Source organism: Tyto alba, unplaced genomic scaffold (genome assembly GCF_018691265.1).
Source record: "Tyto alba isolate M040663 unplaced genomic scaffold, T.alba_DEE_v4.0 Super-Scaffold_30, whole genome shotgun sequence".
NCBI classification, from domain to species: domain Eukaryota; kingdom Metazoa; phylum Chordata; class Aves; order Strigiformes; family Tytonidae; genus Tyto; species Tyto alba.
In genome coordinates, this window is record NW_024881305.1 from 2,332,929 (window position 1) to 2,360,300 (window position 27,372).

Genomic DNA, 27,372 nt, shown 5'->3' on the forward strand with positions numbered 1-27,372 from the left:
AGCGGTCAAATTTGCAAGGAGCTGCTGGTGCTGCCAGTGATCACCCCAGGGTCAACAACCTGAGGTGGGATGGGAGGGTATGGACCACCCTGAATACCCAAGAAAATCAATGCCAAGTGTAATGCCCAGCCAGCCAGGGGGATGTGGGGACAGGGCAGAGCTAAACCAAATTATTTTAGCTCCCAGAGGTTCCAGCAGCAGTGGGTGGCACGGAGCCAGAGACTGGGTGCAGCTCCAGGGAGTGCAAGGGGGATGCTACCGCCCGCTGCTCCTCCCAACACTCCTCTCGATCTTGAAACAAAAAGCCCCAACCAGTTCCCAATATGGAAAATTAATTTCTAACCCTACAGCAAAAGTGGGAATCCTTTGCTCCCTGCCACAAATGGCCCCTGCACATACGGGTTTTCTTACATCCAATTGCACATGAGGCTACTCTAGATGAGGGGGTTTTAACGCCATCTGGATCATTTTAGCCTTTTCTGAAGGCAGATCTGCAAGAGCAGGGTAGGTTGAATCCGGAAAATGATTTGCCCAAGGCTAATCCTTATGCAATATGCAGAAACTGAGGCCAGGCAGAGAACAATTCAAGTGAAGCTGAATTTCTAACTTGTTATTCCTGCTGCCGCCTTGCGAAGGTTTTGCAAAACCAGGGGGATTTTTCATATAAACAGCACCAGCTCCTTACAAAGAGCCAAAATCCTGTCTCTAGCAAATCAGGGGAATTTCTCTGAATTGAGTGACACTCTCCTGATTTACTATCCTAATTGTGGAGCTATTATTATAGTCTGCGTGTCTGCACTCGCCTCCCTCAGCCACGCTGACAGCTCCAGACGTAACCCAGCCTTTCAGGGAACTAGACGAGCTGATGCACCGCACCCACTTGACTGTTTTACATGGATTTCACCAGCCGATGTCTCTGCATCAATATTATAATTAAAAAATAAGTCCCTTCTGGATTATTCCTCTTCTCCAAATGGACTTTATAGTCACCCAAACTAGAAACCTTATCCCATCTCTGTGTGTGGCCCTGGGAAAGTCAGTTGGTGTGAAGATGACCCAGGGACCTGGTGATCTGGTGTCCAGATCCCATCAGGAAGCAGATGAGCTCCCCTTGCTTTACTGCCTTTAATCCCGGGGAAGCCCCCAAAGGCTCTTCAGACCCTCTGTTTGAGGCAGCCAACCATACAAACAAAGAGCAAAAATGTGCTTTTTTTTCCCCCTTTTTTTCCCGCCTGTATCCTGCTGGCGTTGGGCTTGGGAGATACTCCATGATGTGGTGCTGTGGGGGGCACGGATGAAACCCACAGGGCAGGGTGTCCCCAGGACTGGCCTCATCCAGAACAGCAGAACTCAAGTCACGTTGCAACGCACGACCCACGCCGGGCCCCGCACCACATCACCCGGGACGGGCACCAGTGTTTCTCCGTGCTGCCATAAACCCAGCTGCTCCCTCTGGAGAGGACAGACCCTGTCCCACCCTCTTCACACACCCTGCACGGCCTCTGGCGATGGCACCTCCCCGTGGTGTCCCTCCTGGGGACTCCATGCCACCCCCTGCAAAGCCGGAGTGACTTTGAGGGTTGGAGCGGACACCAGCAGCCGCGCCAAGAGGAAGAGCTGAGCTGGACCAAGGCTTGACCATGGTGCCAAGAAGAGCGGGTTTGGACAGGGCAGGGCACTGAGCCCCCATCTCCATCCGAGCCACGGCTTGCCAGCTGAAAGGGTTGACATAACTGGGCCCTGTATTGTTTTAGGGGCTGTGAAAGTTGTGAGTTCCCAGGGCTGTGAGTCACCCATCGGGGAAAGCATCCGACCTCCCACCCGCTGCCTACGTCACAGGGTCAAGCTCCCAGCCCCCCCAGCACCCACACCTCAGTGCGTGGGCAAGAGGAAGGGATGCCAAGAGATGTCGGTGACCCCGATGTGGTGGCACAGCATCTAAAAATGAAGGCAGCCAGGGAACAATGTGACAATGACCAGCGGAGCAGACTTTGCCCTTCCGTTGCAGGTGTTGCTGATGAATCCCAAAATATCATGGTGAGATAGGTCAGGGTGGCTCCCCTCACCTGGGGAGATGGGGGAAGGTTTGGGGCTTTGCCCAGGGGGAAAGGAGGAGCAGAACAAAAAACAATGCTGGGCTCTGGCAGGAGCTGGGCAGGGCTCCTAGTCCCTGGGAGGATCTCCTGGTCCTCCCTGGGAAGGCACTTCACGGCCAAAGGGAGAACTGCAAATATGGCCTGTCTGCAAAATCAACATTAAATACATTATCTCTCTGTATTTCTCCAAGGTGGTTTTCATAATATCTGATTATTTTAAAAAGAGCTCCTATGGGTACCAGTTGGAATTCTTGTTTGGTCGAGACTGCTGAGTTGCAACATCTTTGCCTCCAAAGATGCTCCACCAGCCTGGCTAGCCAGTCTGGAGAGGAGCTGGGCACCATTCATCGAAAATAAAAGTCATTTAGCTCAACCAAAGCACAGTAAAGAACTTCAGTTCTTGAGGGTTTTGGAGCTTGTCGAGATGATTGTGAATATTTCATGCCAGGCTGCCGATAGCTCCAGGAGAGCTAATGGACCCGCTGCCGGGCTGGCGCAGGGCGAGCATCGGTCCTGGGAGGGTGCCTCCTGCTTCGGCTGCTCCAGCAACTCCAGTTAAAAGGCTCTCAAAGCCGCTTTATTTCACTTGCACAAACAAAAAGGACAGGACAAGCCAAATTAACGAATGGAAAAGCAATCAATAGCCTCCTTCCAGCCAGGCGCGAGTGCTTTCAGCTCTGGAAAGAAAGCCCGCCAGCTCGTGAGCCTGCGCATCGTCCGTGGGTAGAGTCCCCACATCCCTCCCCAGGGCTGGGGTTTTATTCAAGGCATCAGCTGAGCCCCCACGTCCCCTCAGGCTGGCTGTGGGCCACCGCCTCCTCGCCAAGGCGACCCAGCCATGTCCCTCTGTCCTTCCAGCCCTCCTGCTCCAAAGGGACCAAGAAAGCAGACTTGCTTCAGGGTTCCGAAAGTGCCTTTATCTGAGACACCAAACAAATGCCTCCTTTGCGGAGCCAGGGCTGCTCATGTGGCCCCAAGACAAAGGAGAGGTGATGAACACCTCATTTTCTCTCCAATGACTCATTTTCCCCAGGTCTGAGCCAGACCATGCCCATCTGCCCAAGGGAGCATCCCTCCTCCTCTGGCTTCGGTGGGGGATGATGCTCACCAAGAAGCGGGGAAATAGGGCCAGAAGTTGAAACCTTGTGTTTGTTGAGTTTACGGAGGAGAAGACTAAGGGGAGATGGGAGAAACCTGCAGTGGAGATGGCCAGCACCTGTAGGCAGATTGCCTTTGCCTTGGAGGAGCAGTTAAGTCACCTCAGGGTCCCATCTGCACTGCCATGATGGGGCACAAATCCTTTTAGCCACTAATCCTGGGACTGGTTTCCTGTGCAGGTGATGACCAGGGTGACAACACTTCCCATCACAGCACAAACGGGACAAGCAGCCCCGCAGAGGCTGTTTTTATATCCCATGGGTCTCAGCTCAAGTGTCTGCTGGTTTTGGGTGGGGGCCAAGAGGTGCTGAAGGTCAGATCTGAGCCACGGAGAGGAGTGAGATGTTCCCATCACCCCAGACATTCACTGCTCCCCGGGGAGCAGCAGGACTGCAAACAAGCCGGGAGGAAAAGCTGTTTGAGAGGATGATTTTCCTCTTTTCTTCCTCCCAGGTGGAGATGCTGCAGGGGGGACACGCAGCCGGTGGGGATGCTCGGGCTGGGGAGCACCTTCCCCACGGCTTGGGCTGGCAGCCCGGGCACGGTGGCACTGCGGGCACAATGTCACTGTGGGCACGGTGTCACTGTGGGCACGGTGTCACCGCGGCAGCTTCAGCCAGGAGATGGCACTGCGTGGCACGGCACGAAGCACTGCTGAGCCCACGGGGCCAAAGCCTGGGCTGGGCCAAGTTATGGGGCATGCCAGCCCCACGGCCGTGCCAGACTGTGAGCCGTGCCAAATCATAAGCTGTGCCAAACTGTGGGCCACACCAGGTCATGAGCTGTGCCAAATCGTGGCTTGTGCCAGACTGGAAGCCGTGCCCAGTTGCATGCCATGCCAGACCGCTCTGGCTTGGTCCCCGACCTCACCATAAGCCCCCGCCTTGCCCCCACCATCCAGCCAAACCCCCCGTGTCCCTGCTGCACAGTGCGGCTCCAGTCCCTGCAGGGTGTCTCCTTGAAACGGCCATGCCACGGTGGAAAATTTCTACAGGAAAAAAACCCCAAGATTTTGTGCACTTCCTCAAATGGTTTGGAGGAAATTCATTATTTTATCGCTGCCGCCCAGCTGCCGGGAGCGACTGGAGATGCCCCATCACGGTGACACTGACCCAGCCCTGCAATTGTGTCCCCAGGAGCTCTGTGCTCGTATTTTTTACTGGTGACTTGGGCAGGTGACAGCCACAGGGCTGCAGGTGACACAGGGGAGGACATGAGGTGACATGCCCAAGGCTACACGGGCAGGCAGTGTCAGAGCCCCATCTGCTCCCCTCAGCATCCAGGCAGGCACAGACCCCAGAGCCCCCTCCCCTCAACCCATGGGGAACACCACTGACTCACAGCACCCTCTTCCCCGTCATTTCTCTGCCATATTTACTATTTCTTCATCTCCCACCCCCTCTTTTGGGAAGAGACAGACTTCCCCGTTTCCATGGAAACCCTCCCCTTCTCCCCTCACTTCTTCAAAGACATTTTCATCCGTTTCGTTCAAAAACAGCTATTTTTAGCCCCGGCTTCCCCTTCTCCCCCTCCCCACCCTTCACTCTCAGCTCACGGTTTCCCAGACGAGCAGCACCCACCGGGGCTGCCGCTGAGCAGCACCCATGGGATCTGCGGCACCACCCGCATGGCTGGTGACTCGGCAGGGGCAAGAGCACCTCCAGTCCCTGCTCAGGTCCATGGTCCAGATCCTTAATTTGTGTTTAATCCCCCTGGGGGTGTGGAAATGCTGGGGTGTAAGGGAAATGCTTCTGTTCTGCAGGAAGATCTCGGGAGCATCCAAAATCCCAAGCACGCCACAATCTGGGTCCCTGGGAAAAGCCGTCCTTGCAGCATCCTCTGTGGTTCCACAACCCCGTGAAGGCAGGGGAACATTTCCTTTCCTGCAGTCGCAGAGGGGACAGAGCCCCAGGCAGAGCCAGGTAGCCCTGATGTGATGCTCAGGAGCTCTGTGCACACCAGTTCCTCTTCGGGCCCATACTGGTTTGAATGCAGGTCGCCCAAATGGGGCCAAGAAAGTCACACGTGGTGGCGGCCACCACCTGGGACATACAAGGAGACCACGGTCCCCTCTGTCATTCCCCGCTTTACAAAGCCAAGCATTTGCCACCCCCAAAAAGCTGTTCATTTATAGGTACCTTTGTGCCACCTATGCTCAACGGTGCACATCTCACTCATGTTGATGGATAAATCAAGAGACAACTCACGCACTAACGTCTACCTAGAAGAGCAGGAGGTGAGGTCTGCTTCCACCCTTCACAAACACAGACAGCACAGAAACGCTGCCTAAATCCTCAGTATCAGTGCTGCAGATGAGCATGGTGAGGTCATAAAACTGAAGCCCTGGTAGAAGAAATTCAAGAATATATCAATAAAATGAGTAGTAGCACATGGCCAGGACCCAGTGGTGTTAAGTAAAGAAAATTCCCATGGGGGAAACAATAACCTTAGCCATCCCATGGGTAAATATGACAGCAAAGGGATGGCCAACAACCCTTGCAGAAAGCTGTCGTGCCTCACTGGTTGGAATAGAAAGGAAGATCCTTTCAGGTACCAACATTTGTTTGAAAAATAAAAAGTGAAGTATCTGATACGAAACCTCCTGAGCTAGGCATGGCTTGGGGAGAGAGGAAATGCCCAGCAGGAGCCTGACTCTGAGCTGGAAAAGTCCCTCTGCAGCATCCTGGAAAAGTCACAGTTGGAAGAGCTGGATGCTCTGGCTTGGAAAGAGGGATACGACACAGGTCATTAAAATCCTGTATGGTGGTGAGATGGTGAGTAGGAAATGATTAATCAATATTTCTTCATAACACATGAAGGAAATGGCACCCAGGGCAATTTCCAAGCAGCAAATTTCAAGGCAGCAAGCGAAGGATTTATTGCACGCTGTCGTGGTTTCTTCTCATACCAAACCCAGTGCTGAATCCAAAACACGGCACTATTCTAGTTAATAAAAAGAAACATTAACTCTGTTCCAGCCCAAACCAGGACATTCACGTCGCATCGGGGTGCAGAGCCGTGCTGCTGGAGCCTGCCCTAGCCATGCAGTCCTCACGTGGGGATGCCCACCCTCAGGTAGGAGGGTGAGCCAAACATCAGCCAAAAAGACAGCAGAAAGAAGCCCTGCAGCAGCCAGGCTCCTCCAGGCCCTTATTTTAAGATGAATTTATACATCACAAACCCAGGCAGCACCAGTGCTTGCTCCGTGCCGGGTTCCAAACACCCAACACTGTGCTGCTGCCACGGTGGCATTTCCTCATTGCTGTTTATAACCTCCAGAGATGAAGCAGGAGACATCCATCCTGTTGTCGCACCGTGCCACCCCCGGGCTGACCTACATCCCGCAGCCGCTGCGCTCCTCGGAGCTCCTCCCTCCAAAAGCCAACAAGTTGGTAAATAAAATCCAACTCGGGGGGCAGGGGGAGATGAACTGTCAGCACTGACCACGTCTCGTCCCTCTGCAGCTCTGTGGTGCCATGTCTTCTCCATGCATTTATCACCCCAGGTATGGGTTGGAAACCCTGCAAAATCCAGGAGGTCTGGGGGTGTGCCTTAAATGGAGGTTCACCCCTGTGTCCTGGTGATGGGTTTGGGTATGGGAACATCGCCCTCCACTCATCACTGGTGCCGTGGAAGGTGTCTCCTGCTGCTCTTCAAGCAAAGCCAGCTGGCATATGCCAGACACAGCCCCTGCGCCCGTCCTTCCTCCCTGGCTGGTTTTGGCTGATGGCATTCGTGCCACCATCTGCATCTCAAACTTTGCAACATCCTGTTATTCATGGGTGTTTAAGCACCTCCCCAGTTAACCACACGTCAACCGAAACCTGCAGCTGGAGGCACCACAACCCTGAGGGGGGAGCTGACACAGAAATCAAGGTCACAGCAAAGAGAGAAGCACCAAGAGCTGCTAAAACCCACTTCTCTGGCTCTGAGCACCTCTGAACCAGAGAGGCTCCCACCTCCCAGCCTTAAATCTGACACTGTCCAGCACCTAGTTTGGTCCCATCCAGTGCAGCCACTCTGAGACAATTTGGAAATAATTGCGCTGCAGCTGATGCAAAGAGATTTTGCTCATCTGCCCATCACCCAGCTCATCCTCCCCAGCAGACCTGATGCTCACGGCAAACTTGGAGAGCAAAGAGAGGTGAAACCACACAAACCAGTCCCAGCACTCAACACTGCTTTTCTAGGAACTTGTTTGACCCTACCAGCCTTCTTAAGGTCAACAGGGTCGAAAAAGATGTTTTGTAAAATTCAAGAATTAGAGGATCTCCATCACTGATGAATTCCCCCGGATTGATCCTGTCCAGGGTGGCTGCAGGCACGCTTGGCTACTGCTCTGCTCCCAGCCCTGAGCCCCCCAACTCAGCACCTGAAGCCTCTTAGAGGATTTTTGCCTGGATTTCAGTCCTAGGAATGGGATTTGCAAAAATACCAAAGTCACTTGGGATAATAGTCCATGCTCGTGGCTCATTGACTACTAAAATAAAATCCTCCTTGCAGGAGCCTGGGCCCTCTGGCCATGGGAAACAGCACAGCAGCACTTATATTTGCATTTCAAGCCATTTTAGCACCATCTCTAATAATTTATCACCTTGGGGTCCCCTTTGAGTGATTCAGATCCAGCCTTCCCTGTGCTCCCCAAGGCTCAGGTGGCTCATCCCAAATCTCAGCCCTGGCTCCGCTCACTTCACAGTCTCCAGCTCTTTTCCCGAAACCAGGAATGTGCACCCTGCTTTTTAAATTAAATCTGCAACTACCAGAAACAGGTGACTGAAAAGCAGAAGGAACCAGAAAAGTCTCCAGTTTTAAGCTGCTCTTGGAAATCCTCTCCTCGGGGGTTGTGGGAGTGAAACCGGTCACAGCTGCTGCCGATTAAACACGGCTTGTAAACTCCTAACTTCTTTTTCCATTCTCACTATTCAATATTTTTAAGACAACCAGTAGCCTAAAGAAAGCTCTGACATTATTTGGCCACATTCGCTTTTGGGTGAAGCTCAAAGACGTGGTATGAAGCCAAGGGCGAGGTTTTCAAATGAGCTTCGAACCTCGTTTCGCAAGATCCCCGCTCGCGATCAGGACGCGCAGGTCAGCGCCGGAGCAGGCACCTCCGCTTCCATTTGCTTTGCCAAAGCATCGCCAGTGACATCCTTTTTTTGTGACACATCATCAAAATTTCAAGGGTTTGCCTGGAGCTTCTTCAGCCCATAAAGAGAGGGCAGCTCTCCAGACGGCTGGTTGGGATGCTGGAAATGTGCAGCTTTTACCCCTAGTTTTTATTTCTCTAATGGAGCAAATTTTAACCCTGAGAATGGCATTGAATTTCAGATAATTTCATCCTGAAAAATTAGTTCTTCCAGGGGCATGCATCTCAAACTTCATCCTTGCACCATCCTTTGCACCCCCAACATCTCCCCTCCACCCTATTTCAGTTTCAAACCACCACACGCTGCGTGTTTCAGCCATTTTATTGAACTTTGCATATGAAATAACAGTTTCAAGTTCTAATGAAAAAAACATTAAAAAAATAAATTCAACGTCAGGTAAAAAAATCACACAACCAAAAAAACAAACAAACAAACAAAAGAAAACCCCAAAATCACTTTTTTTACTGGTAACTGAACACAAGGCCCACACCGTGGTGGAGGTCACCAGGGTGACGGGACGCAGCGGCTTGTTTTAGCATCAGACTGGTATCAAAAGAACAAGTTGAAACAATTGCAACACAGTTCACTGGCAAAACCAGAGTTTGAAACGAACTCAGAGTAACAAGACTGCGCTTTACATCTCCAGTCCAAAATTGCATCATTTCTGTGGCACCTAATTAGTCAGGATTTAGTTTTTCAGTCTGATGCACTGAATTCCACAAGGCAATATTTCACTTTTCAAATATACCCAATGTGTGTTCCAGTTGAGACAGTCATGGAAACATTTCAGCATTACCCAGATGGGAATGCGAATGAGGGAAAGCAAAGTCAAAACTATATCCAGCCATCTCAGTCCCAGGAAGAGACCGTAAAAGTAAGTTGCATAGAAAATGATGTAAAATTAAGAAACATGAGCTGCTCCTGTGTTGGAGGTTGATGGTTGATGAAACATCCCCCATTTGCAATCTTTTGGGACCTCAGGTGATGCATTAAGAGTCCATTCTCCTTGAAAGATGCTAAATTCAGCTGTGGGAATAGCTGACCTTCAGCAGTGAAGGCGATTTTCCTGCAAGACCCGAACAATTTGAATAACCAAGTCCCGTTTCCAATATACTAATGGCAGCGAAAAAGACATGGCAGCAAACACATCGTTTTTCATTAAAACTGCCCTATTTCAGGCACTGGTTTACAATTTCCTGGCTACATTTCCCCTGAATACCATTTGACTTGCAAGTCCAGCTCTATCAATGACTTGTGAATCGCCAGATAAATTGCCCTGCTCCAAAACCATCCTCAGGAATAGGAGTGATGCATTTAAAACACAGCATCAGCCTGGCCTTGCAATGGTCAGAGAGATGATGTGTTATGGAAAACACCAGTCGGTGACAGAGGTATCTCAGATCATTCCCTTTAAAGATGCACTGATGATGTCATTTTGGAGAAAGCAGAAAAAAAATGTGAAAAAGAAACATAATTCACCTGTATCAGAGACTGGAGGATGAAAAATATAGGGATTATGTGTAATTTAATTCACCCAGGGCTGCTACTTGCCTTTAATCTCAGTTTAGGGGGACAACTTCCTAGCTGACTCAGTGCAATGGAAGAAAAAGCAAGAGTACTGGGAACATGACGGCTCCCAAAGCTTTTTAGGGGAGAAAAGCGCTGTCCCACAAATTTCTTCATTTTAAAAGGATCCAGTAGCAATAACAGCATTTGAACATCTGTCTCAGAGAACATCCAAGTGTGTACATTAATTAAAGCCTCCGAGTGCTCAAAGGCTGGTTTCTGAGATGTTAATATTGCAGGGTTTTTGCCTGCACCTGTGGAAAGAGGACAGAGGCCAGGATGGGACCACAGGAATCCTGACTTTTCCCCCAAATCTAGCAGGGCAAGCAAAGCAGCCTCACAGTATCTCATACGCTGTCTCTGAAAGCCTCCTCCAGCCATGCCGCTAAGCCCCATCCCACGTGCTGTGTCCACTGAGCTTTCGTTAGTGCCCTTAAACACTTTTTGAGACATTTTGCTTTCTATTTGCTGCCTTCTTAAAACACCTTAAAACAAGTGGCTGCACTTGACCCTGTACCAGCCCAGCTCCCTCAATCTGATTTTCCTACCTATCCACCAGGATGGACCCAACAGCAGAGCTCTCATCACTTTAATTGCACCCTAAAATGAAAAGGGGGAAGGAATGGTGTACAGCGTTTGCTGGAGGCAGCAGCTGTGCTGGGAGCAGAGGAGAAATGCCTACGTGTTCAGCGTCTAAAGAGCACGTCTAGCGCGCGGCATCTCAGAGATGCTCTCAGCATCTCCGAGCGTGGCTTTGAAGGGCTATGAATAAAGATGAGCAGCCTGCGTTCGGATGATTATGGGAATCAATGCATGCTATTTTTTGGATCCTCTCTTGATGTCAGCCATCATTAAATCACTCCTTTTTTGGTTTTTGTTGTTTTTTTGTTGGTGGTGTTTTGTTTTTTTTTTTTTTAATTGACTGGATACATTTTTAATTTGTCTTCCCTTGCCAAACCCAGCCTTCCGCTCCAAATGACATTTCAACACGGCTGTCCTGATACGATGGTTATCTTTAAAACGCACAAGGCTACAGTCAGAGTCGTGGCAACACAGATTAATATACCAGACTGACAGTTAAAGACTATCAAACTCTCGATTATTTTTAAAGAGCACATTAACAGTTAGCTGGCTCAGCGACCAAGCAAAAGAAACCCAACAGCATGGAGCAACGTCATCAACGCCAGTATGTACAATATCAAGAAGAGGTTGAAATTTGGCAAGATTGTCATCGGGGTGAGATGGCCGTGGGGTGGGTCCAGTGCTGGCTGGGGGGAGCGGAGCGGCCGGTGGCCACGGGCTGAGCTCTGCTCTGGGCATGGGGCATTTCTGCTGCTGGGAGTGGGGCCACTGGGACCCACTAACCCCAACTGGTGAGGGGATCTGGGTTTTCCCATCACTTTGCTTGTCAAAATACGCACTTTGAACCGTAACAGAGACGCTTTAACAAAGTGGCTATTGAAAACAGACGAGGTATAATTATGTTACATACACACATGCCATAAAAAAGCTCTCCGTAACACCGGTGAAAAATAAAAATAACTTTAGTACTGATACATTCTATCCCCCATTTTAAGGGCTACTAGATCATGTTCCAAAAGAAACTAAATTTAACACCTTTGGGACCAGGGCTTCCCAAGATTCAGGTCTGTGTTGCCATCCAGAAAATCAATTGTCCTGTTAATGTGCCATTACTCCAGGGATGCTGGATCGGACCTTTAGTGGGTGCTTTGCCCAAAACCATCAGCATGGTAGAAAAGCACACTATGAACGCATGAGGCTATATCTTTCACAGCTCCTTAGTGGGTTTGGAGGTAAGATCTCCCAAAGAAGCCCAGCCCCATCTCCCCCAGCCTGCTGGCAGCTCCACCCATGGCAATGGGAAAGAGACCGCTGCTCGGTGATTTGGGGGTCCCAGTCCTGGGAAGAGGCTCAGCCCTCGCTCCCCAAGCACCTGCGACTTTTAATAATCTTTTTTAAGGGGTCTTCTTAAGGTCTTTTTAAGGTCTCAGACTTTTTATGGTCTGAGCATTAATTAATTTTGGTGCTGGGGAGCTGCAGGATGAGACAGCCTGGGGGGGACACAGCTCCCCTCTGCACGAGACAGGGGATGGATGCCTGGGAGGTGGGTTTTGGCTGTGCCACATTAAGACACAGCTGGCCACGATGCAAAAAGCCCTGCAAGCCCATCCTCAGACTGGCTCTGGCTGTGGCAGTGCCACGGTTACTGCCACATCCCCAGGGATTTGCCAGCAGAGCAATTTGCTGGAGGATCCCGTGGAGGAGCTCCCTCTCCCCATCACCCACGGGCTGGCCTCAGGGCAGAGCATGGCCAAACACAAAGTTAATGAAAGCCACTGCTCCAATTAGCTTTAATTTGCACAGACAGCTTTCACACTGGATTGATTTCACACTGCTGGGTGCTTCACCTCCATGATTCCACGGCATCCCTCTGACAAGCCTTGGCACCCCCAGCTCATCCCCGTGGGCTTGGGGACCAGCTCCTTGGGCTCTCCCAGTAGTCCTGGTCCCCAACCCACCTCCCTCAGCCCCTCATGCTGCAAAAGCCGTCATAAAACCAGGCACCAGCAGCACCAGCCCTTTTCATTTATCCACAGCTCCAGTGGCCATGGGGTTTCTACCATGCTGGGAATAAATGCAAACAAGCCCAAGGAGCAATGACCCACTAAGGGCCAGATCCATATTTACTCTTCATTCCACAAGGCGAGCAAGGCAGCTTTGACTAAAACTGTTGTTTTTTTCACTTTTGTTTATTTTTTTGCCATCTCAGCCCATTCTCCCCAGTCTACACCAATGCAGAGCCCCTGTGACTTCTACCCTTGGGACCCCCAAGCCCTGCTCCCATGAACAAGGTCTCCATCACCAATGAAGCATATGCCATGACAGGAGGAGGAATTCAAGCCAAGAAATTATCAAACAAAATAAATGTGACCTCACCAAAGCCGACGCATTCCTTTAAGAACCACATCATTTCCCCACCATTAAGGGAATTTCTCAATCCTAATTTCAGTTGAAGTTTGCGTGTGGGGCTTAGGCAGCCAGAAAGGAGGATGGATTCTGCTGAACTACAGACAGGTCTGGAGTGATCCCAGCCCCGAACGACAGCTCAGAAAGCCACCTGGGTTTCATTTGCCTTCAAAGCTCTGCTGCAAGGACAGCAGACAGCCAGTTGCTTTGCCACAAATATTCCCCCAAGTTTTCCCATTTCAGAGCCTTTCTTCCAAGTAGGGTGTTTATTTTTAAGTGCAACCTCACTTGGGTTGCGCCTCGAAGCATCCCACATGTGTCGCCTGTGGATTTTCCCCACCTCCTGCCCAGGATCTGGTTTGAAATGCAGGTAAATAGCTCCACTCCGTGAAGGATCCAGGGTTTGGTGCTGCCCTCCAGGCAGAGTGGTCCTTGCTCCACTTTCCAGGTACCCGCTGGGGACCTCAAGGCTTGTCCTTGGACGTGGCCCCAAAGCAATCAGCGACATGAATTCAGGAGTCTGCTGCACATGCCTAATGATTTTGTCTTCCGTTACTTCCCCTTGAGCATCCTCTGCTTTGGAGCAAGCTCCAGCTCACTTTGGTCCAGTCTAAATTAATATTCCCCGAACCACCCCTGGTGAATTATTGCAATGCAGACGCAGGGGTTCCTGAGCTCGCCTGAGCCCCACTGACATTATTTTTGCCCAGAAATCCAATACTGTTGAGAGTATCACTTTGCTCCTCCAACGGAGTATGTGCTGGGTGGGTTTTAGTCTCAAAGCTGGGATGGAGGCAGCGTGCAGAGGTGGATGAGGCTGGGGCTAGAGGGGGAAGCCAGAAGCAGGAGAGACCATCAACTCCTTTTGCCATTTGAAATTTATGCCTTTGCAGACCATTTATCCCATTGCACTGGGATAATATTTACCCATACGGTCCTAGGAAATGCAGTGAAGTTATAGAAACCCCAGTTTTAACAGCTTCACAGCCCTGCATGGGCAACCCACGGCTCTCAACCTGCCACAAAGAAACCCCTCAGTGTGCGAAATTAAACAGGAACGGGCAAAGGAGTGACAGACTTCCCATTTATTATAGTATTAGCAAGACAATACTATAATATTCCCTCGGGACTGAAGTACTGTGGAACAGCAGAGAAGGTCACACGAGTGCTTGTGAAATGAAGCGGGGCGTGATCAGCCAGGATTGGGTTTTTCATACCTTTTCCATCCCTGGAAATTTTATTTTTCCGCAGCTTTTCATGGAGTGATCCTGAAAGCAAGGCACAACTTGTTGACTGTTTGACACCATTTTCCTCAGTATCGGCGGCGATGTTACTTTCTTAATAAGGACTTAAAATAAATCACAGCCTTTGGTACGGCACATACCTACTTATAAAGAGTATTTACATGAAAGTCAGAAAAATGGAACAGAAATTATTCATGTCCCAGCACTAGAAACTGCCCGTGGCCTTCGACAGGGAACAGTAAGAGCAACTCAATTTCCCCCATCTCCCTCCCATCCCAAGCAAAACACTTGGACTTCTTATTAGCAACTCTGCTTAATGTTTCCTTTCTGGTTGCTTAATCTTTCAAGAGGTTGGTTTTATTTTTTTAATAAAGAAAGAAGACTGAAATAATTTCCAGATTATTTCCACCTTTCCTCCTCCTTTTTCCTGGCTTTGTTCAGTCTCATTATATTGCACATGATTTGAAGATAATCTTCCAGCTGCAAAGATGTTCCCTTCTACATAATGCACTTGTTAGAAAGCACAGATAACGTGGCAAATATTTCATATATATGAAATACGAAATGGGTTTAACTGGGGAGGACAGACCCTCCATTGGTTGGGTCCCCAGCAGCATCAGTCATCGTGTCTGTGATGTTTGCCATTTCCTTGGAGACGCTTTATTTCTCAACACAGTCCTGGAGGTCTTAATTTTGAAACTTCTGTTATCTGTTGGGCAGAGCAAAGAACCGCTTTTATGCACACTGGCTTGGAAAACAGGCAACATGTTATTAAGGCAAAGTAGAAAAGATGTTGCACATTGGTCCCCTCTGATAACTCCACATCCCTATTCCCCATAAAAATAAAAGGAAAATTTGCTAATTAAAATTGTTTAATGGACTAAATGCAACATAGTCTAAAGCAAGCTAAAGATAGAAAAAAGATTCATTAAATATATTCTGCTTATTAACTATTAATTATCTCACATTAATGGCAGTTTTCAAAACCAGAATAATTAGCGCAAAGTGGGTTTTCCTCATCAAGTTTTTATCTTAATCAAGCTGGGTTTGTTCTGACCCAATATGATTCACATGATATTAAGGAACTGGTTGATCTTACAAATCTGCTACAGGGGATGCAGGAGCTGGGGCTGATCCCACACCCAGAACTCAGACTGTGGAGTTGTTCTTACCCACAGAGCTCAAACCTGAGACCCTGTGTTGATGTGGGGATGGAGATGTCTAGCAAAGGGCAAAAAAAAAAATCCCCCAACCTCTGCAGTGCTGGAGCTGTGGAGCCTCTGGAGTGCATGAACCCAGCTGGTATTGCAACAGGTTGGCTTTGAAGCCTAGTGACTCTACAGCATGAAGGGACTCATCCTGATTCCTGTTTTAATACAGTGAGATGCCCTGCTCTGTCTTTAAGATACTGACATTCTTAAAAAATTCGAGCAACTGCTTATATCCCTCTCGTTTTTCAGAAGTCATACACTCTGCCTTTGGTTCGTCCTGCAGCAATTGGGGCATCCCACCTCCTGCCACGCAATATCCCGGGCTCTGCGCCTGCCTGTGGATGGGGCACAGCCACATTTCCCAAGGTTTAAGCCCTGCATAAGTCAGAAGGAGTCACACACACACACACCCCCCCTCAAATTCTGGCCCTTTCACAGTGATTTTTCAAGTGGGAATTAGTAAAGCTTCCTATAGCGAGGTTCATTAACTTTATTAAAACCAGTGTGTGGTGCACACTAACAAGATGAGCACTACCACCAAATCAGATTATGTGAGCCGGATGCTTCATTATGAGCCGGTGACGAGACAAGGGTAGGAAAGATCTGTATTCACCGTTCAGAGCCCAGCTTAATGCACCAGGACCTGCCTGGTCCCAGTTCATCCCCCAAAATGAGCCTATTTTCCCCAAAGGGAGAGTCAGGATGGAGATATGTAAGATGGGATAGGATCCATGCACCAAGGAGGTGAGACCTGCTCTCTGGATGTTGCAGGGATGATGCTGCTGGGGTGATGTTGCAGGGGTGCTAAAAGCAGGCAGAGAAAGGAGAGATGTGGGATTTCCTTCAAGGAGGAAAGATCCCCTTGCAAGGCAGAATGGCACCCGGGGGAAAATAAGCTACCAGAGGGGCTTAGTGCTCCTTGCAAGGGTCTCAAAGCAGCTGGTTATTCAAGCACCGGCTTATCTTGGGGTGCCAGAAGGACTATTCATGGGCTTAAAGTTAACTGGGGTTTATGCATTATTGGACTGGGCTTGCTGGGGGGGATTATACCCCCCTCCCACCTGCCAGCAGGAAAGGGCTCCTTCTTTTTTGCAAAGCAATGGTCAAACTGCTGGGATCCTCAAGCATCACTGGGTTATTACACAAATAAAACCCAAACAGCACCTCCAGCCTGGCACGGCTCAGGAAATACCGTCGGTTTGGCCAAGAAGGGGAGGGCAGAGCTGGGGTCCTGCAGATTAAGTGGTAAATAACAATTTATACAAACTGGGCAAATAATCCAGTGCTTTGGGGTACCCTGCTGCCTTTACAGGCTGTATCCTTGACTTTGTAGAAAAAAAAACCCAAATCCTCAGCCTAATGATGATGTTATTTCACCAAATTCAGCAAGAACAGCAGTGGCAGTGAGGAGTCAGAAGCATTCAGGAGATACTCCTGCTCCAGCTCCTGAAGGGATCCATATGTCTTCCCATCACACAGGGGTGATGAAATCCTCTCCACTCCAAAAGAAACAGAGAATAGTAATCAGCAGCCACAAAAATGAGCTGTTTAAAACTGGCTGAGGAAAATAACTTGTATATTATAACAAGCATTCAGAGCTGGCAAAGCAGCTCGTGAGACTGCAAGTATTGAGGATCTCTTGAGCCCCGGACCTGGTGAAAATCCAGAGGACTGGAAAACAGCTCCTACTGGGTCATTTTTTTAAGGGATAAACAAAGTGACCTGCAAAATTACGGGTCTGGCCATCTGTCACTGATCCTAAACAATATGCTGGAACGGCTAAGAGTCTTAATACAGAATTAAAGAGGAAGATATAATTGATGCCAATCAACACAGGGTTAGGGAAAACAGATCTTATCATATTAACTTGATACCTCTTCTTACAGAGCTCCATGTTTGACTGATAAAGGTAAGTGCTTGTGTAATGCTCTCCTCTAAGGGAGCTGCATGCAAGTTGGTTAAGGAAACGCAGCAATAAAGCCAAATTCCAGGAGATACCACCAGTCAGAAAACCAGCTGAACCCAGGTTGTGCTTGCTTTGCTTTCTCAGAGCATTTTGGAACCAGGACGGGAGAGACCTTGCTGAAAGGTTACCAGCCCCAGGAGAGAATAGCCCAGTCTTGTTTCAGATGCTGCAGAAAGAAGATTTTCTCCTTTAATTCAGAGGTTTCTGAAGTGCAGGGTATCGTTCAGGCACCTGAAGGGTGAAGCACAGGCGATGGATGCCAGCATCCACTGATGCACACACAGAGGTAGAAAACCCCTCTAGCCTGCAATGCTACACCCAGCTCACAGCAAACTCCCTTCACATCCCTCCTGCAAGCTCCAATATGCAGCAGACAGGTTCATTTTAAGCCCAAACTTCTTATGTCTCACTTTTGACCTGCTGCAACAGCTTGAGGGTTGAATTGTTACAGAGTCATGGTGGCAGCTCCACGCAGAGACCAGTGAGGAGGGAGAGGAGGTTTTTTGACTATAAATGCACTGAGATTTCAGGAGAAATGGGCCATAAGGATGGAAAAGCAAGTGCAAAGATGCAGAGTGAAGAAATCGCAGGAGAGGAAGATGGTTATGGGAAGGGGAGGTGTAGGGCAGAGCTGGTGTCCTGGGGAAGCTGGGGGAAACCCTGGGGTTCCCCCCGTCTGGGGCAAATAACTGCAACTGATGGAGTATCGGGAGGAGGATCTGCAGGCTCTGCAAGCTTCAAGAAAGCTGAACTCCATAAAGCCTTTGGAGGATTCCTTACTTCTTGCTCTGAGTTTCAAAACTGCCTCTTCCTTCCACAGTGTGTTTCATTGCAAACACTGAATGAAACTGCTCGGTGTTATTTACAGATGGGGAAACTGAGGCCCGGAGGAGGTGACCTGCCCAAAGCCACCCAGCAGGACAACAGTGAACACCCAGCAAACACCACAGTGCTCCCACCCTCCAGGTCTGGGGTGCAGGGACACACATTTTCATGGACTAACACCCAAAACCCCCCCGAGCAGCACAGCATCACCCACAGCCCTATGTTGCACTCAGATCCTTTATTGCAACCAGGCTGAACGGCAAGCACATCTCTCTGCAAATGCAAAACCCACTTTGCAAAGTGTGTGTTCATCCTGTCCATGGTCTGTTGCAATATTTAGCTTCCCATGAGACCAAGACCCCAAGCCTGGACCCTGCTGCCAGCAGCCCCACCGCCCCACAGGGGCTGAGCCCTCGGCGCTTCCACCGCCGATCGAACCGTGACACAACCCCAAAGGATTTTCCCTATCTATCCATGATGGTGCTTCACAAGAAGCAAAGCAAAGCAGCTGGTAGTGGTCAGCATCAAAATAAAACAGATTGCACTCTGCATCCTTGCCAGCGAGAGCAGAGACAGCCGCTCGCTGATCTAACCGTGCGAGCCACGCATTCAAACCCGGACTTCCCACCCATTATGTGTTAAAGACACTAAAAATGAAGTGCAGCAACTGTAGAAAAGCAACAGACATGTCAGAGCTTAAACATGCTCAGAAAAGCGTCTGAATTACAAGTCTTAAGGAAATGAATCATTCTTAAACAAACCCAGCAGCGTGTGATGCTGTATGCATGGCTGAGCCACGGGTCTTAATATTAATGTGCGGCGCAGTTAGGTGAAGGCTATTCCCGTTATGAGTCGGGGAAGACCAGCAGTCGGGAAGTATTTTAGCTACTCCTAACTTGAGTGACAAGCTGAATGAGATAGGAGACAGGTTTTAATTTATTTGAGCATGTCCTGGTTCATAAGAAGGAGAAAACTGACGGTGCCCTGTGGGGAAGTTCATGTGTGAAGGTTTCCCTGCCCTGCTGCAGAGCATCCTCAGTGCTGAAAATTCAGGCTCTGGGCAGTGATGAGACACAGATGGACCCTAAAACTCGGGGGTCTCATAAAGCAGCACCTTATTGATGGGAAAAAAAGCATATGGGGGCTCACAGGGGATTTTCTCTGAGCATTTTTGGCTAAGTTTTGCCAGTATTGGGGATAAAAGGGCTCTAGATACAAGGGCAGCATGGGACCCCACACACATCCCTCTCTCGCACAGAGGACGGTTCTCATGAGCAAAAAATGGGATTCGGTTTTGCTGGTGACAAAAATCAGGAGCCCTAACACCTTCTCAGCTCAAAGCAGCAAACACATGTCCCATCAGGTGGGATGAAGATTGCTCTGACAGAGACACCGTTACTCATTTTCCTGTTTGAGAAGCCAAGTCTGGGAGCAAAAGGTCTCGATTGTGTCCTGGACTCAACCACAGCAGAGCTGGGAGAGCTTCAGCTGGGGCAAGAGCCAGATGCTGTGGTGACAGGGCTGGGGCTGCTCTGCAGAGCTCCCCCCCCGGCAGCGAACGTGCCCCCCCGCCACGAGATGGCTCTGCCCTACAGAAGGGCTCTACCCCCCTCCTCACACCAGTCCTATTTCTGCCCTAAGAAAACCCTGTATCACCACCCCCAAAACGAAGCCAAAACCCTCCCACTGCCAGAGAAGCGATTCCCAGCCGGGATGAGGCACCTCGGGGCACCCACCCCAAAACACCCCTGAAATGTCCCCGTCAAAGCAGTGACGGCCACGGTCCCGCAGCTGTTTCTAAGGGAACCCTCCCGCCGAGAAGTGCATCGCCCCTGCCCTCCGTGCTCAACCCCTGACTCCCACCACCAGCCCTGGGAGGGGGCTCACCCCACCCAGCATCCACAGCTCAGCACCCAGTGGGTGCTGCGTTAGTGCAGCCTCTGCCATGGAAACAGCACTCAGGGAAACGGGGAAAGGCAGCAGCATCCCGTCCTTAACACATCCTCCAGCTATACAACACCCCCCAAAGTCGAGCCAAGCACCCCGTTCAGATTAGGGATGTGGACCCACAGCAGGGAAGGGTGCAGAAGAGCAGTACCTGCTCCGTAGCAGTAAAGGAGACAATTTATAGGAATTTCCCTGCCCACAGCATCCTATCATGTCCAGAACATCCCTATTTCCCCGTGCCCATTGCCTGTAGGACTGCTTTCGCAGGAGGATGCTGGTACTCTGAGCTCTCCTGCCCAGTCCATAAGACAACTGAGACCGAAGGGCAAAAGGAATTGCATTTAAATCCTATTTATCTGTTCGCACTCACAGGTTTTCAGCCTACCCAGAGATCACTTATTAAAGCATTTAAAAATGGAAATAAAAGGCCCTGCCTTCTATCAGGTTGCGACAGGAGCCTCTCAACAAGATATGCATATTTTAAAAGCTTGGCAGGAAGAGGGCTCCAAACTACACATTTAAATAGATTTCACGCGGAACTCTCTCTGTACACACCAACCACTGCAAGAGACCCTCTCCCTGCGCTACAGCTCTGCCAGGAGAGACCCCTTTGCCACCGATGAGCTCTGGATGGCTCCTTCCCTTCTGCTGGGGAAGTCATTTGTCTGCCCCTTGCCTCCACTTAACTGTCCATAAACTCAGGATTAAAAAAAACCCAACAACTTCTTTTGTCAAGTGATGGAGTAGGAACAATTGCCTGGAAAGAAATTTAACCCTCCTAGAGGAAAGAGATATCTCCAGCCCTTGTTTGTGTCCACATGTGGGGTGGGATGGATACTGCTCTGCACCTCTGGCCACCCCAAGCACCTGAAGGGCATCTATTGTGCTGGAGAACAACAGAACCTTTCTACAAGAGTTCAGGCCTGAAAACACATACAAAAAGGGCAAATACACAGGAGAAAAAGGTGATGGTGTCAAAGCACCGAGAGGAGGGGCCAGGGCCAGGGCTGCTGCGTGTCCTCTGCATCCCCCTGTACCAAAGATGTGCTTTGAGGTTGCATCTAGAGCTGAAACAGGGGAAGTGAACAGGTCCTACAATACAAGCAGAGGGAAAGGGAAAGGAGCCTGGGAAAGGAGGTAGGAGGCTGTACAAGGTTCTATATCACCTAGTGGCCCTATATAAATTGAATACATAAAGCATCTGGGGAGGCAGCTATGGCCTCGCAGGGCTGTGTCCCTGGGGCAGGAGCTGCCTGCTCCCGTCCTTGCTCCCATCCTTCGGTGCCAGCAGTGTCACTTCATCTCTCAGATGACAGGTCTGAAGGACGAGCGAGGAGGAGGAGGACATTCCGGAGAGCATCCCTGCCACACCACACATGCAGACAAGCTGGGGAGTCCGTGCCGGGGACTACCTGGGGACAGAGCTTTTCCCCTGCTTGCTTTCTGTGAGATCTTAAATGTCAGCCAGCAGCTTTCAGTAATGCACTTTCCTCCACTTAACGTAATAAGCTGAGACTAAGCAAGCCCTTCGCCTTGCTTTGGGAAGGCTCGGCAGCAGGCTGCCAGACAGCAGGCAGGCAGCTCCCTTAGTACCGATCTCCTAATGCTGCCCCCTCTAAGCACATTAGGAACAGTCGAGTCCAACACGCTGCGAAGGCTGAGGCTCATCTTTAACTCCCCAGCGACTGTTAAAACAGTCCGATGTCCAAATAGAGGGCACATGGCAAGACAGCAAAGTTAGGTAAATAAGCAGCTGGCTGCAAAGAGAGCGATCTTTCAGCGTTCTCTCCGATTCCTGGCACAACGCTCACAGCAACCAGCTTAAGAGAAGCTGTCAGACCGTGCAGTAACAGAAAGTATTTCTCTTGCTGAACTGTGCCTAACGAGACAGCACAGAGGGAAGAGGCAGACAGGAATGGGGCAGAGCATTGAAAGGGTATCTCCGTTTTTCCACTTACAATTTTTTGGGTGTATCTTAAAGACAGAGCAGCAATGCTTTTCTATTTTTCAGGGATACCATTCGGTACTGGGGCAAAACTGCCTTTTACTCCGGTGGATGAAGTGGTTTCCTTGCCACCTCTCCCATACAGCATCTTTTGCTGTCAATAAAATACATTTGAAACTATTCTGCCCCTATAAAACAAGGCAAGGAGTAGTCAGGAAAGCAAACTAACAACTTGCAAGGTTTCTGCTTATTTTACATGGCAGAGAAACCGAAAATTGTATTGTGCCATTTCCAGGAGAACATGTGGTTTTCGTACCCTGTGCAGCTGCCACGGGGAAAACGCAGACACAAAACTCATCTGCAAACTCCCCTGAGTGGGACTGCTTCCCTTGCTTTTAAACTCAAATCCTCATTTTAGGAATAGGCATGTGGAAAAGCTTTAGTAACAATAAAAAGTGAGAGCTCATAGGCAGAAATGACATTTCAGCCCGCTGGCAGCCTGAGGAAAAGGCAGGCTGGGGGGTTCCCAGTTATACCAGACAAGGGATCCCAGTTATCTCAGACAAGGGATCGCAGGTCTGTTACCTCCCACGATGGTCCAGAGCATCTCCCTAAGAAAGATCCTCTGTTAGATCCTCAGCTGGTGAAAACTACGGTAGCTCCAATAAAGCTGTCACATACCGTTAGCCAAGAAGACGCTTTGCTGTTTTTCTTATTATAAGGGTTTTATTACCCGGGGCTAAGGCAAGGCTAAGGGAGAGTGTTACAAACTGTCCCGATCCTTTGAACTCCAGGTACAATTCTAGCTAAACTCCGATTTTGGCAGGGCTGGCATCTCTCAGGACAAATCCCCCTTTCCACACAGTTGGGAAAGGTGTGACTCACACAGGTTGGGTCAAACGTCTCTTTGTCATGAGAGGTATTTAACAGCATCGCTGTGCAGTACACTACCTCGAAGGAATCTGGGGTTATTTAACCCAAAATCCAGCAAAAGAGAGCAGAACTGGAGCCAAGGCGCTCGAGGCTGAGCAGCCAGGCCCTGCCTTCAGCCTGCTCCAATAGCAGGGGTCAGACGAAAGCATTAAACCGCTGCAAATAACCGTTTTAGCACCAAATTGAAGAAACCCAGCTACGAAAAAGCAGCAGGGTTTTCCTCCTATGCATAGCACTAAAACTAAAGTGAAACGCAAATATTATCAGAGGAGTTCTAGGATGTTATCCCACTTTACCTAACGTGCAGAAAAATACCCAAGAGCAGCAGGGTAAAAATAAAGAAAAATAAAACTAAGCAGTGGAAAACACGAGGTTTGTCCCCAAAAAGCAACATTACTTTATGATGCTATTGAGCTCTACCCCGTGCAAGGCTCACCTGATCCCATCAGATGTCCCGTGGCCCCTGGTGCACACATAAAGATGAAGCCGGTGTATTTTTCCCCGGCGGGGTTTTGGTTACTTTTCAATCCCGCTCTTTATAGATGTGTCCCTCTGGTTTCCAAAAGCTGCCGAGGTTTCTCAGCCGAGCTTTCCCACTTGCTGCTCAGCGCCAGTTCGCACTGGGCTTGGGGAAACCGCCGGGTTTCGTGCGGCGCAGGGGGGGAGCGCAGGGTCGTTCTCGGCGGAGCGGCCGCTCGTGTTTGCAGGATGAGACTCCATCCCCAAATTTCACTGCCAAGGTGTGAGCTCCTCTGCGAGGGAGAGGTGGATTTGTGGTGTGCTTATTGCCTACGGGTGCTTTACTCGGCACAGGGGAAGCCGTGGGGGGGGGGACGTGGCCCGGGAAGGGGGTGCCAGGATGGGGTCGCACAGTGGGGCAGAGCCGCGGTGTCCTGCGGGATGACAGGGCTGGAACCATCTGGAAAGGTTTTTTTGCGGGAAGAGCGAGGACCAAGGGGGATGGGAGAAGGGATGCCATGACAACCTTTGGGGGTTTCCCAGGAAACCAGGGTCACCATGGCAACTGCATCACTCTGGTCTGAATTAGTGACTTCCGCTGGAAGGCGTGTTCGCCACTTTAATCTTCTTGCGATAAGCGGCTGCATCTCTCCCAAACGCATTGCAAAAAAAAAAAAAAATAGGAGGAAATATCCCTTTGTCTCCAGCTGGGTGGGTTTGAGGCGGCACAGCCACGGCAAGGAGCCCGTCACGGATCCTGCAATCCCCCCCGTCCACGCCGGCATCGCTCCCTGTGCTCCTGTGGCTCCTGAAACCACTCCATTTTGCCCTTCGCCTCCCACCTCCCTGCACACAGACCCACTGCACGGCCACAAATGTCACATTGGATAAAATAACGCCATAAGGTTATAGGGGAAGAAAATCAAGAATAGAAAACGAGGGTTGATTGGGTTGGGTTTTTTTCTATTTAAATCAGCACTGATTTCACACAGTCTCTGACCAAATTAGAATTTCATAAATGATCTAACGGGGGAGAAAAGGAAATCTGTGATGTGCCCGTAATGGCACAACACATGTTTCAATATTAAGCATCATTTAACAATGTGGTAACAGAGACTCTCTGCAAAATTAAACGGTTCTTTCCTCCCAACCCCCTTTCAGTACGCTCTGCAACATGTTTTCCTCGGGGTTGTTAATCCAACAAGTGATCTTATGTGATGGAAGGGAAATCAGGTACACACTGCCTTTAGGGAAGGGGGGGAGAGGGGGGGTGAATTCAGGAGCAAAGCGAGAGGTCCCCAAAAACAAGAAAACAAAAGCAGCCCTGCAACACGTTGCAGAACAAACACCTGTTTCAACGGTGAGTGTGTTTTGTCTTCATCTTCCTTCTCTTTACCCTTTAGCTGTCCTCCTCTTCAGAGAATTCTAAATCCTTTTTTTTTTTGATCTTTAGAAAGGAAGGATCTAAAAAAATAAATGTATAAAAACGAGGGCACACACAGACCGACGATGGTGCATGTTCCACACAATACTGAGTACACAGTCACTTTGCATTATTATTGTTATTGTTATTTTTTTACCGCATCCTCAGATTTTGTTGCCGTTTGTTTGGTTTTGCTTTTTTAAACATCCGTAAAGATCTTTTTGATGTTCACACAGTTGGGATTGTTTGTGGATGTGCAGTTGCCTGTCTTAAAGGCAGCCTGTTTGAATGCACTGTGGTTGATTCCCCCTTCCTCGATCACCATGTACTCGGACTTGCTGAGGGTGGAATTGCTGCGAGCCTTCCTCATCTCCTCGCTGGACGAGAGGTGTTGGCAGCTCCCGACGTGCATGTATTGGGCTTGCTCCTCACCTTCCGTCTCCCGGTGGTAAAAATAGTTGAAATTGGAGACTATCACAGGCACGGGGAGAGCGATGGTTAGCACCCCCGCGATGGCACAGAGAGACCCCACAATCTTGCCCCCGATGGTGATGGGGTGCATGTCCCCATAGCCCACTGTGGTCATGGTCACCACTGCCCACCAGAAGGCATCGGGGATGCTACTGAAGCCCGAACTGGGGTCATCGGCTTCTGCGAAGTAAACGGCGCTTGAGAAGAGGATGACGCCGATGAAGAGGAAGAAGATGAGCAAGCCCAGCTCCCGCATGCTGGCCTTGAGGGTCTGCCCCAGGATCTGCAGCCCCTTGGAGTGCCGGGAGAGCTTGAAGATGCGGAAGACCCTGACCAGCCGGATGACTCTGAGGATGGCTAAGGACATGGCTTGCTGGCCGTTGCCTTGCCTCTCAGCCAGCTCCGTGCCCAGCGTGATGAAGTAGGGAATGATGGCCACAATGTCAATGATGTTCATGATGTTCTTGGAGAAGGTGGCCTTGCTGGGGCAGGCAAAGAAGCGGACCAGCAGCTCAAAGGAGAACCAGATGATGCACAAAGTCTCCACCACAAAGAAAGGGTCAGTGAAAGATGACACCATGGAAGCAGCTGAGGAAGAGGAGTTGGTGAAGACATCAGGTGGGAGAGGGCCACTGCCTGTGCTGAAGGTCCCCCCAGTTCCCTCATAGTCGTGGTCATCCCTGAATTCAGGCAGGGTCTCCAGACAGAAGATGACGATAGAGATAAGGATGACCAGGACGGAGACGATGGCAATGCCTCGGGCCGGCCCAGAGCTCTCAGGGTACTCAAAGAGGAGCCACACTTGACGCTGAAACTCCTTGTCGGGAAGAGGCCGCTGCTCCTCCCGAATGAAACCCTCATCCTCCCGAAACTTCTCCATGGCCTCCTCCCCCAGCTGGTAGAAGCGTATCTCCTCGGAGAAGATATCGATGGGGACGTTGACGGGTCTGCGGATGCGCCCGCCGGACTGGTAGTAGTAGAGGATGGCGTCGAAGCTGGGCCGGTTGCGGTCAAAAAAATACTCGTTGCGGAGGGGGTCGAAGTAGCGCATCCTCTTACGCGGGTCCCCCAGCAGCGTCTCGGGGAACTGCGCCAGCGTCTTCAGCTGGGTCTCAAACCGCAGCCCCGAGATGTTGATCACCACCCGCTCGCAGCACTCGTGCTCCCCACCGCCCGTGGGCTGGCCGGCGGGGACGGCGGCCGGAGTCGGGGGGTGATCGTAGCGGTCCCCCCCGAGCAAAGGATGAGGATGCTGTGGCTCGTCCAGCAAAGGGTCTCCGCCGCCGCCGCCGCCCCCCACCACAGTCATGCTGCCTTCCTCCCCTTCTTCACCCTCTTCCTCCTCTTGGTCGGGGACCGGCTGGGGGGCGGCGGGGGGCAGCTGCTCGGTGTAGCCCAGGTTGTGGTGGCTGCTGGTCGAGCCGCCCCGCGGATGCCGGCCGGCGGAGGAGGCAGCCGGAGAGTAGAGCAAGCTCCGGCGCTCGTCCATAAAGGTGTGGGGCGGAAGGGGAAGAGGGGGGGGAGGACCAGAGAGGCGGCAGCCGAAGCCTCTTCTTCCTCCTCTTCCTCCTCCTCCGGGCGGAGAGGGAGAAACAGCCGCCCAACTCCTCCAGCGGCTGCCGCTGCTCTGAAGAGCTGAGGCTCTTCTCAAAAAATCCGCCCCCAGCTCTGGCACCGCCTCGCTCAGTCACCGCTCCCGGAGACACCCACCAGCACCCCCAGCCCTGCCCCGCAGCCCCCACCAAGCTGCGGGCATCCCCTCCTCTACCCCTGCCCGGGGGGGCCCCGACCCGTACCCCCACCCAGCGACACGCCGAGGGGCTTTGGTCCCCTCCCGGGGATCATCCTTTGATGCTCAGCGGGTTGCAAGCAGGGAGAGTTTTTTCCTGGCAGAACCGCTGCCTAGAAAGAGTTTTTCTGTCCTTCCCCCGAGAAGGTGAAATGTAATTTTTATTATTAATTTGGGGGCTTGCCTGTTTGTTTCAAGTCACCG

At 50.5% G+C, this 27,372-nt stretch overlaps 1 protein-coding gene across 1 annotated transcript; it reads right to left on the minus strand.

Moving 5' to 3' along the window:
- Nucleotides 1–8,704: 8,704 nt before the first annotated feature.
- On the minus strand, nt 8,705–27,002 carry LOC104362649 (potassium voltage-gated channel subfamily A member 3). The gene is made up of 2 exons (XM_032988921.2): nt 23,463–27,002; nt 8,705–14,908 (listed from the first exon to the last, which is right to left on the minus strand). The coding sequence occupies exon 1, from the start codon at nt 26,866–26,868 to the stop codon at nt 25,108–25,110; it is 1,761 nt and encodes a 586-aa protein (XP_032844812.2). The 5' UTR covers nt 26,869–27,002; the 3' UTR covers nt 8,705–14,908; nt 23,463–25,107.
- Nucleotides 27,003–27,372: the final 370 nt, after the last annotated feature.